Source organism: Saccopteryx leptura, chromosome 1 (genome assembly GCF_036850995.1).
Source record: "Saccopteryx leptura isolate mSacLep1 chromosome 1, mSacLep1_pri_phased_curated, whole genome shotgun sequence".
In the NCBI taxonomy this organism is placed as follows: Eukaryota; Metazoa; Chordata; class Mammalia; order Chiroptera; family Emballonuridae; genus Saccopteryx; species Saccopteryx leptura.
The window spans coordinates 18,498,208-18,508,397 of NC_089503.1; the positions used below are offsets into that span (position 1 = coordinate 18,498,208).

A 10,190-nucleotide genomic window follows, 5' to 3' on the forward strand; every position below is an offset into this window, starting at 1 on the left:
GGAAACCCGAGGTCCAGAGAAGGGAAACTTCTGAGCCGAGAGCAGAAGCCCTGGCCAGGGTTTCTCCACGAAGTGGGAGTGCAGGCGCGCGCTCTTGGGGGGCAAAGTCCTTGCGGAAGCTGGGGCTGAAGCCGGGGCACTAATGGTGCTAGCCGGGGGAATCAAGCCTGAGTGGGATGCTGGACCCCTCGCTGCCTCAGTTTCCCCAGCACTACTCTGGTGGTAAACTGAAGACAACGAAATTGGCCACACGCGCGCCTGCGACAACACACTCTGACTATCCTGAGACCCTCTCGGTGCCTCCTTTACTCTTGACGAAGGATCCTTTCCGCGCGCTACCTCCCAGCCCTTTAAAATCCTGTCCTGCCGTTCGAGCCTCTCGGCGTTCTATTGGAAAGGCTCTGGGCTCCCAGACCCTTCTCTAGAATTATAGCCCTCAGACTGTCCACGAGCTTCCCTGGCGCTGTAACTGCGCAGGCGCAAGGGCAGCCAACCCTGAAGGCGAAAAAGCTGAGTTCGACGGTGTTGGGCGGGTCGGGGGCGGAGAATGTGCTAACCAATGATTTGAAAGAGTGGAAAGGGCGGGATGAAGCCTGCAGTTGCTAGGCGCTACTCGGGTGGGAGGTGATTTAAGAAATGGGGTGATGGGGGTGTTCAATGGCCTTTCACGTCACCGTCCTTTCGAACCGCGGAAGTTAAGCTACGGAGAGGCGGGTCTAGCACCGGAAGCAGGAAGGAGGGCGCAGGAAGCAGGGTGCCGCAAGCACTCGTACTGTCGGTCAGTGGGTTTGTCGATCCCCAGAGCAGGATGGAGAAGTTGCGGCTCCTGGGCCTCCGCTACCAGGAGTACGTGACTCGTCACCCAGCCGCCACGGCCCAGCTGGAGACAGCAGTGCGGGGCTTCAGTTACCTGCTGGCAGGTGCCACCCCGACCTTTGACCCATCCCTTTGGGGCTCTGACCTCTGACCCCACTGGCCCCCTTCCGGGTGGAGTCAGGGTAGTGATCACTGTGTTTGAGAAGTTCCTTCCAGGTTCCCGTAGGGTGTAGGGAGGGGACCTCCAGGGACCCAAAGACGCAGGGTGAGACAACGCTCACAAACACCTTCTGTGCCTTCTTCTCAGGTCGTTTTGCCGATTCGCACGAGCTATCAGAGCTGGGTGAGCTGGGCTCAGGGGTTGGAGGGGGCAGAGGGTTTCCCAGAGGGGTGACCACCCCAGGTCTCAGTCCTAGTGTTCCCGTTAGATAATCCTGCGCTGTGACAGAATCGGACAAAGGTCCAGCGTCCACTCTACTGGGCTCTATGTCCCCATAGTTGAGAAACATCTGGCTGGGGACCTTAACTGGTCAGACAACTGGGCCAAGTGCTTTCCCTTCCTTTGCCCCGTAAATCCTCCATACAGTTGTATAAGGTGGGTACTATTGTGCTCGATGTCTACTTAAAGGGACAGAAGTTCATTCAGATTAGGGAACAGCCACTGATAATCCCAGAAGCAGGATTCAAATCCAGCTCTCCCAGATTCCAAGATCCCCGGACTATACCTGCCTCTGTAGTGTTTGCCCAGTGAGTACTGGAGGTTTTGGTTCTGAAAGGATGATCTGGGTTTTGAAAGGTGGAGATGGAATAGACTTTCTGGGACAGGTTGCAGAGAAAGCGGAGGCCCAGAGGTAGAACCACACATCTGTGACTATTTGAGGCGCAGTGGGAAATTCTGGGCTGGTTTGTCACTGAGATCAAACCATCCTGTCTTGTTCCACTCGTCCACATGAGATTGTATTGGGAGTATGGAGCTCTGAAGAAGTTGGCAGGGAGGCAGGTTGGTTTCCACATAGCCCATGGGTGACTGAGCCCAGTAGGTGATAGGTGATCCATATAGCTCTGGGGACAAGGGGAGGTGGCGGAGGCTGCAAAGCCAGCCTCTCAAGACCACACTGTACCCCCCAGTGTACTCCGCTTCTAACCTGCTTGTGCTGCTCAATGATGGGATCCTACGGAAGGAGCTTCGGAAAAAGCTGCCAGGGGTGAGACTTCAACTGGGAACTGAGGGCGGGAAGCATAGGGACTCCAGAAAGAAGTAGTAACAACCAGCCTGTTGTGTAGCACGTTATGGTCTCATAGAACATGAGACATGTCTACATCCATTCGAGCCTCAAGTGGTCCCATTAGGTAAAGTGTCAAGGTGTCAGTGTCTCCATCTCAGATGACGAGACTGAGTTTCAGAACCATGGAGTAGCCTGTTCCAGGTAGAAAACTCAGGCCTACACATCTGCAAATGGGAAAATCTGCCTCTCCTGTCAGAGGTGTCCCCTGGGGGAGGGCCTGGGGTGAGGGGGTGCCCTTTGACCTCTTGGCCTGGGGTTCTTGCAGTCGCTGTCCCAGCAGAAGCTGTTGACATGGCTGAGCGTGCTGGAGTGTGTGGAGGTGTTCATGGAGATGGGGGCTGCCAAGGTGTGGGGTGAAGTGGGCCGTTGGCTCGTCATCGCCCTCATCCAGCTGGCCAAGTATGTTGGGACTGTGGAGGGCAGGTCCTGGGTGGGGGTAGCCGAGGCCAGCTGTAGAGATGGCAGAACACCCCTGCACCCCTGCCTGCCAGGCACTGTCCCCCAACCCTTCCACACTCCCAATCCAGGGCGGTACTGCGAATGTTCCTGCTCGTCTGGTTCAAGGCTGGGCTCCAGACCTCGCCCCCCATCGTCCCACTGGACAGGGAGACCCAGGCACAGGCCCCGGGTAAGCTGCTTACCCATTCTGGAGTGGAACAGCATGAGACTAATCTGTGGATTTAGAGCTGACCAAGTGAATCTTGTCCAATCATGGAGCACATCTGTCTCCACCAACTCATTTGTTCTCATCACCCTGTATTTTATGAAAGAGAGATTAGATTGGCAGAATCGGAACTTGAAGTCAGGACTTCTGACATCAGAGTCCTCATCCTTTTTTTTGTGGGCTACAAGAAGAGGGGACAGAGCGTCAGCAGGAGACACAGATCCTGTGAACCTCGTCACTGGGCCTGGCTCTGTATTAAGAACCTCAGGCTCATGAGGCAGGACACCCAGCAGATCTGTCCCTTCTGGCCTTTGGGCTCATCACCTGTTGGTCTCTGAAGCTCACTCTCCTGACTTTGGGTGGGGCTAGTTCTTTGTTTCTCCTCATGATCCTATTAAAGCCAAAGACTGAGAAGATATACCCCCTCCAGTGCTGTGGTTTCTATGGAAGTGTTTGGGCCCTCCTTGCCTTCTTCCAGTCCCTTGGAAGCCTGGGCTCTGTCTGGGTCGTGTGCCACAGGTGATAGTGACTTCTTTTCAGGCCAGGGAGCATGACAGAATGCCACCCACCCTGGACAGGTTCCAGGTTGAGCCATGGGCCCTGCTACAGTGCCATTGACTTAGCTGCTGCCTTAGTTTGGGCTCATCTGTTCTCTAAGCCCATGAACGTTTATTCACAGCAGACGTCTTCTGCGTACTGTCCCTCTGACAGCATGGCCTCTGTCTGTCCCTGCTAGATGGTGAGTGCAGTGGCGGCAGCCAGGAGCAGTCCTATGTGGGGAAGCGGTCAAACCGAGTGGTGCGAACCCTCCAGCACAGTAAGTGTAGGATGTGAGCAGACTGGGCATCTCGGTGCTGAGGTCATCGTGGGCCTGAAAGCCTGGCTCTCATCATTGCCACCCTCCCCTCGCCCCGGCCTGGGCCTGCCGGTTGATGTTCCTTTGTATTCTAGCTCCGTCCCTGCACTCGAGGCACTGGGGAGCCCCCCAGCAGCAGGAGAGGTGGCAGAAGCAGCACCAGGAGGAGCTGAGTGTCACCCCCACCCCTCTGGGGCTGCAGGAGACTATCGCAGAGTCCTTGTATATTGCCCGGCCCTTGCTGCATTGTATCCTTAGCGTGGGGCTGCTGGCACTTGGGGGTCGTGGTTAACGGAAGTGGGCAGGGAAGGCCCTGTGCTGGAGACATCCTTGACGCCTTGGCCGTCAGTGCTGAGCCTGGGCCTGTGGGGTCAGCGGTCGTGGAAACCCTGGCTCCTGTCTGGTGTTGTGGATGTGACCAGGTGAGCCTGGGCCTGTCTGGGGGCTTTACTCCCTCCACTGGGTAACATGCTATAGGCATAGCCTCACCTGAGCAGGCAGGGGCCCCTGCTCCTTCTGTTGCTGGCCCTAACCGTGTCCTTTCCTCTTCCCAGTCTGAGCCTCCTGAGCGACAGGAAGGGCCTGACCCGTAGGGAGCGGCTGGAGCTGCGTCGTAGGACCATCTTGCTGCTCTACTACTTGCTGCGCTCCCCGTTCTATGACCGCTTCTCTGAGTAAGGGCCCTGCAGCTAATAGTGGGGCTCACCCCAGCAAAGGAGAGTGCCGGGAGTGGGGCGGTGTCCCAGCCCCTGTTTATGGGTGCCTTCCTCCCCCCCTCCTTCCCCACCCCAGGTGCTTTGAGCATCTGCTATGTGCTGTCCCGGGGTGTGGTCACTCACTCATTTATGGGATCCAGCCTAGCCTTATTCTCCGAGCTCTTGGAGCCACCAGCCCATGCGTGTAGGAGCTTAAGCAGTTGCTAGCAGGAGACATGAGGGCCATGCCACAGTGATGGGAGTGGGTTCCGGCTTTCCCCACCTTCCAGGTCATTTACACATTCTTGTCAAGTAATTTGGCTTATCTGCACCTTTTTTAAAAAAATTGACTTCAATGAGAGAGGAAGGAGGAGAGAGAGAGGGAGAGGGAGAGGGTAACACTGAGTTGTTCCTTTATGCCCCGATCAGGGATCGAACTGGCAACCTCTGCGTTTAGGGTCGATGCTCTAACCAACTGAGCTATCTGGCCAGGATAATATCCACACTTCTTACAGGAGGCACTTGAGGTTCAAAGAGGTTGGGCAGCTTAAACACAGCCACTCAGCTAGTCAGTGGCAGAGCCAGATCGCCACCTCCCTGTTCTCTCCTGGCCTGTCCCTGCCTTGCCCACCCTCACTCTGTCACCAGTGTGGGTCCAGAGTTGGTAGCATAGCCAGACACTGAGGCCTGCTGGGGGGTGGGTGGCTCAGGGTCAGGTCTCCCACAGGCGTGTCAGGGTGACTGCCTCAGGTCAGACTGAGAGCTGGGGAGGGGCCCCTGTATAGCAGCGGGGGCTGTGAGACAGACGGGAGGTTCCCAGGACTCCTCTGTGTAGGTTTTAAAAAGTACACTGCTTAAAGACTAGAATATTAATTGGAATTGTATTTCATATTATGGCCGTGCAGTCTGTTTCTTTATGACACATTAGAAAGCCAGTTTCTGTCTTGTGATACCACCTCAGTGGAAATAACCTGGTCTGGCACTGCCTACTTTCAGACTGGTCTGAAAGCTTGTAAGGTCCTAAAGCCAAGTCCGACTGCCTACTCTAGAGGCCTCCATGAATCCATGACCACCCCCACAAAGTGCTGGCGCTTCACAGAACATTCTAGCCCAGTGTCTCAGTGAGGAGTTTTGAAATGGTACTTGCAGAGGTGGTGTCCTGGGCTGCAAACCCCCAGTCTGGCTCGCCCTGCAGCTGACCTGACCAGTGTGGCACCCTCCGAGCTGTGGCCTGGACTGGGAAGAGTTGAAACCGGGCAGAGAAACTCCTCGTTTCCCCAGAGGACAGGAGCAGGGTGCAGTCTGGGAAGGCACAGTCTGTCTTCCCTTTTCTTATTGTCACAGAGACAATACAGTCTCTGGAGCCAGGCTAGATGCTTGGGAGCACCCTAGACCTGTGGCTGGGGGAGGGCAGGGCCAGAGCGGGAGCCAGAGCCGTGCCCAGCATTCTGGTCCTTTGCGGTCTGTCCTTGCTCCGTCGTTAACTCCGTCTCGTGATGCACTGCCGGTTGTCAGGTGGTCGGTGGAGGCTTCTTAGCACCCTCACTTGCAGGGACCCAGATGCCCACTCAGCCTGCTCCCTGCTTTTCTCCTTGCAGGGCCAGGATTCTCTTCCTGCTCCAGCTGCTGGCCGACTACGTCCCGGGCACTGGCTTGGTCGCAAGTAAGCATGGGGCAGGGTGTGATTAATACAGGATGTCGTGGATCTCATGCATGGGCCTGTCCCCCAACTGTCTTCTCTTTTTCTCCTTCTAATTTGATTACTAGCACAACTGAAAAAGAGGGAGCAGGAGGTCAGGATGGGTCAGAGAGGGCTCCCTGGAGTGGGCCGGACTGGCCCGTGGAGCGCAGGGTTGGCTGGAAGGGGTGTGTCCCGTGGTGGAAGTGTTAGATCTTATCAGGCTGCCAGCCTTTTCCCTGCCTCAGTGTCCTGAAGTGATAGGAGACTGGTGGAGGCTGACTGGGGCATCCATGGTGGCACCGAAGCCCACTGGGCCATTCAGATTCCACCCCAGCTGGGCGGGCAGCATCTACAACTGGACAAGCCATGCGGCTTCTCTGAGCCTGAGACTCCTCGTCTAGATGGAGACAGATCGCCGCTGATACTGCCTCCCTAGGGGGGAAGGGGTGACAGAGTCGGGCTCCTGGCTGTGCAGCTGTGAGCAGCTGTATTTGAGTGGCAGTGGCTGTACAAGGGCCCCAGGTAGAACAGAGCCAAGAGTCTGGCCCTCGGTCCCATCCCAAACTTGTTCTGTCATTCCCTTTCTCTTCTCTCTCTCTCTCATTGCAGGGCCGCTCATGGATTACTTGCCTGCCTGGCAGAAAATTTATTTCTACAATTGGGGCTGACAGACATCCCGGGAGCGGGGTGTGGGGAGGGGGCAGGGGGCGCCTCAGCCCTTCAGTCCCCTGGGCCCCTCTGCCCTAATAAAACTGACTCAGTAACCAAGCCTGTGGCCTGTCTGTGCCCACAGCCTAGGGCGCCAGACACTGCCGCCCGGACCACGCTCTGCCCTCAGCCCTGGCGCCGCCAGAGCTGCTCTAACAGCTCTCGACTTTGACAGCACCCTCTGGTGATGGGGCCACTGCAGCTGCACCTACCTTGTCACAGGACCAGGAAGCCTCTGCTAGGCCTGGGACCTAGGCCTGGGACCCGGGTTCCTTGGCCACAGAAAGCTGGATGCAGCCTCGGGCCTGGGAGCTGCTTGCCGTGGCGGCTGCAAGAGTGACTGCCTCGTGCTCACCCTCCCTGCTGACCAACTAGGCTGAACCGAGGCAGTGGATGGCAGCTGCCCATGTGTCTCCTGGCCAGAGCCTCTGTCCCTTCCCTGCAGGGCCCTGGTGCTCGCCAGCCTCGCTGTGAGGGAGCCTTGTGAATGGTGGGCCGGCTCAGTGCAGGATGGTACCTCAAGGCCTGAACTCCAGTTGAGAGATTTCTCCTTCGGGAAAACATCAGGCTTCAGCAGCGCTGGGCTTGCAGCTGGGCTAGGATGGCAGCCTGAGCAGCTCTGGGAGAGAGTGGGTGCAGGTTCTGCCTGGTGTTGCCCTTTCCTGCCCTCTGCCCCCTTTACCCTGTGAACAGACCACGCAGCTGCTGGAGTTTCTAGCCAGGTGGGTGGTTCCCAGGTTCTGCGAGGGCTCGTCTGCATTAATATCTGCTTTATCGCTCTCCCAGACCCCCAGGTGCAGGGCTTTCCCTGACTGCTTCCCTCTGGTCCCCCAGAAGCCATCCACCCTGTTCGGTGGTCACAGCTTGAGACCCGCAACCTTTTGCTGAGTGTAACAAGCGTTGCTGGGCGCTTGCTCTGTAGTGGGCTCTGTGCCTTGTGGTTTACGTTCAGAGGTAAGGAAAGCACAGAGCTTGCCCCAGCTCTCACCAGTCAGTGGAGGAGACAGGCGTGTAAATGCACGCAGTGCACCGAATCCCTGCAGCAGGTAGAAGCGTGTATGGGAAGTTGTCTAGACGAGTGGGTGACTGGGTGTGTTCCTGCTCAGGCTGATGATTGGGGAAGGCCCACCAGTCAGGGAAGCCGCCATTCAAGCAGGCTTTCTACTGGTAAAACTCCAGCTAGGTTTTGATGGACAGACTGGAAGAGGCCTGGCATGCAAAACCCGCAGGGTGTAGAGGGAGGGAGTGGGATGAGTCTGGAGGGGCGGCGAGGGCCACGTCCAACAGGCCATCCCTTAGCAGGCGAGAAAGGAGGACCTGCCTCTGTGAGGCAGTGGGGAGGGGGCCTGCTTCAAACCTGATCACCGCTGCCTGGTGCAGGCTGGGCTGAGGGCACAGGTGGTGCATGGGGAGGGACGTTGCTGGTGGAGACCCAGAAGTGGATGGGGCCGAATTAAGGCCCTGGCAGGGGATAGAGAGGTTTAGGAGTAACCCAGGCAGGCCCTGGGCCGCGTTCTGGATAGAGGAAGAGGTGGCATCTTTGAGCAAGAGGGTCAGGAACTCAGGGTTCTTGGTTCCCAGCAGGGGTGAACTTTGGTGGGGCAGGAGATGGGCATTCAGGGCATAGAAAGGCAGGGAGGTGGTCAGTGAGAAGGCAGTGGGCTCAGCCTCCAGGCCACTGTGGACCAGGAGGCAGGGCTGGAAATGGGGGGGGTATTCCTCTGGGCCTGGGACACCTCAGCAGTTGCAGGAGGGGGTGGGCCCCTAGATCTGCTGTCCTAGAAGCAACTGGGTTTCCTAAACACAAACCCCCAGGGGTTCTAATCCCACAGCTCTGTGTGGGTCGGCTTTGTTTTTAAAGCACTGCTCCAGGGCTTCTGCAGCAGCCAGGTCAGCCCGCGGGGGCGGAGCAGGAACTGGACGAAGGGCCCCCCAGCTTTGCCTCAGGCCTGTGAAGAGACTCCAGTACACTGTTGCATTGCATTTATTCATTCAACAAATATTTACTGAACACCCATTAAGTGTCCTGTGCTGAGGCTCCCGTGTACCTGCTCTCTGGAAGCTTCCACTTCAGAGGAGCAGGCCCAGGCTTTGTCCCCTAACTTGCAACCCCTCTGTCCATCCTTTGGAGGCACTAGGCCAGGCTATCCTAAGATGTAGGGAGCTGAGTGGGAAGTCCCTCAGAGTGTCCCCCTCCTCGCAGTGGAATCTGAGCTGGCCAAGGCTGAGGGACTGCTCTGGTCTTTTTAGCCAGCAGGACCTTGGGGACTACAGAGCTCCTGGAGGGAGAGGCAGGTGCTGCTGGCAGCAGGAGGCAGGGACAGGCTGCGTGGAAATGGGCAGGGTTCTGAGCCATGAGGATTCAGAGACTGACCTCTGCTGAGGGCCTACTGTGTGCTACACTCTGGAGACATATATGTACCTTACCTTACAGATGAGGAAACTGAGGCCCACAGAGATTAAGTGTGTCCACTAGCAAGAGGCAAGGTCGGGACTTGAATTGAGAGCTGACTCCAAAGGTCTGTGTCCTTAACCCTTGGGCAGTGGCACTAGAGCAAGATGTGACTTGGCACCTGCTGACCTACAGTGTCAGTATAATCAAACAAAAAACAAACCTCAGCATGGAGGTTTCTGGCCTAGTCAGGAGTTGGTGCTGCTGATGAGCCCTGGAACTAAAGTCCTTTGTGAGGTGGCCCTGGCAGTGGATTCCATCCTGTGGGGGAGGGGCCGGCAGAGGCCGGAACCCAGGACCCAAGGAGACCATGGCTCTGTACCCCAGGGCCGGGCTGAGTCTCTTCCTCCTCAGCCTCATTCTGGCAGCGGCACCCCTCCTCCCCCAGCAGCTGAGGTGACTCCTGGGAGCACGGGGTCCGGGCGCCACAGGGCCTAGGGGCCTGGGAGGTGGAGGGCTCTGCCACGCGCCCTCTCCCCAGAGGGGAGGCTGGTGCCTTTATCCTGGCTGTCCCCTGCTTCACAGGGAAGCGACAGGGGCCTCGGGGCCAGTGCTGAGCACCCCATCATTTCCCACAGGCCTCAGCAGTCTGTTCCTGAGGAGTTTGCAGCCCCTTTGGAACTCCCTCAGCCGCTGTCTGGCCTGGTGGATGGTAGGCTCTCCCATCCCTCCCCTTCCTCTCCTTCCCCTCCCCTGAAGGGGGAGACATGCCCCAGGGAGGCGCCAGCCTCAGCGTCTTATCCCAAAGAACATCTATTCAGGGGTGATTTCAGAGGACTCAAAACCAGATTGCTCTTCCCACCCATACCCTCTTCTCTCTCTTTAGACTATGGGATCCGACCCAAGCACCCACAGCGGCTTCGCCCACTCCTCTCCCGGGCTCAGCAGCGCAAGCGGGATGGACCGGACATGGCCGAGTATTATGACACACACCTGTGACGGGAAGCCCTTATAAAGCTACTCTGTGCAGCGAAGGCTGGGGCTTTCCTGGGGTGGAAATGAGCGGGGTGTGGGAAGGGTCCAAGGAGATAC

General features: G+C 57.4%; 2 protein-coding genes across 4 annotated transcripts; both read left to right on the plus strand.

Annotated features, from left to right (window-relative positions):
* The first annotated feature begins 617 nt into the window (after window positions 1–617).
* PEX16 (peroxisomal biogenesis factor 16) lies at window positions 618–6,766 on the plus strand. Of its 2 annotated transcripts, none has more exons than XM_066362683.1 (11): window positions 618–846; window positions 1,124–1,159; window positions 1,945–2,021; window positions 2,368–2,501; window positions 2,630–2,730; window positions 3,503–3,583; window positions 3,718–3,870; window positions 3,972–4,044; window positions 4,177–4,296; window positions 5,916–5,980; window positions 6,608–6,766. In XM_066362683.1, exons 1-11 carry the CDS (start codon window positions 645–647, stop codon window positions 6,664–6,666), a joined length of 1,101 nt encoding a protein of 366 aa, XP_066218780.1. In that variant the 5' UTR covers window positions 618–644; the 3' UTR covers window positions 6,667–6,766. The 2 variants fall into 2 exon arrangements, with proteins under 2 accessions (XP_066218780.1, XP_066218789.1); XM_066362692.1 differs by having other exon boundaries at window positions 715–920.
* A 1,836-nt stretch (window positions 6,767–8,602) lies between these two features.
* Window positions 8,603–10,120, plus strand: FREY1 (Frey regulator of sperm-oocyte fusion 1). 2 transcript variants are annotated; one of them, XM_066362698.1, is made up of 3 exons: window positions 8,603–9,554; window positions 9,737–9,810; window positions 9,985–10,118. In XM_066362698.1, the coding sequence occupies exons 1-3, from the start codon at window positions 9,469–9,471 to the stop codon at window positions 10,095–10,097; spliced, it is 273 nt and encodes a 90-aa protein (XP_066218795.1). In that variant the 5' UTR covers window positions 8,603–9,468; the 3' UTR covers window positions 10,098–10,118. The 2 variants fall into 2 exon arrangements, 1 of the variants encoding a protein (XP_066218795.1); XR_010748826.1 differs by having other exon boundaries at window positions 8,603–9,225; window positions 9,737–10,120.
* The last annotated feature ends 70 nt before the right edge of the window (window positions 10,121–10,190 follow it).

Bases quoted from the DNA above. Each gene is read 5' to 3' on its own strand.
- PEX16 (XM_066362683.1), top strand. From the start codon at position 645: ATGGGGGTGTTCAATGGCCTTTCACGTCACCGTCCTTTCGAACCGCGG. The intron at 2,731-3,502 runs GTAAGCTGCTTA...TGTCCCTGCTAG, and splicing joins GACCCAGGCACAGGCCCCGG to ATGGTGAGTGCAGTGGCGGC. The intron at 5,981-6,607 runs GTAAGCATGGGG...CTCTCATTGCAG, and splicing joins GGGCACTGGCTTGGTCGCAA to GGCCGCTCATGGATTACTTG.
- FREY1 (XM_066362698.1), top strand. From the start codon at position 9,469: ATGGCTCTGTACCCCAGGGCCGGGCTGAGTCTCTTCCTCCTCAGCCTC. The intron at 9,555-9,736 runs GTGACTCCTGGG...CATTTCCCACAG, and splicing joins CTCCTCCCCCAGCAGCTGAG to GCCTCAGCAGTCTGTTCCTG. The intron at 9,811-9,984 runs GTAGGCTCTCCC...CTCTCTCTTTAG, and splicing joins GCTGTCTGGCCTGGTGGATG to ACTATGGGATCCGACCCAAG.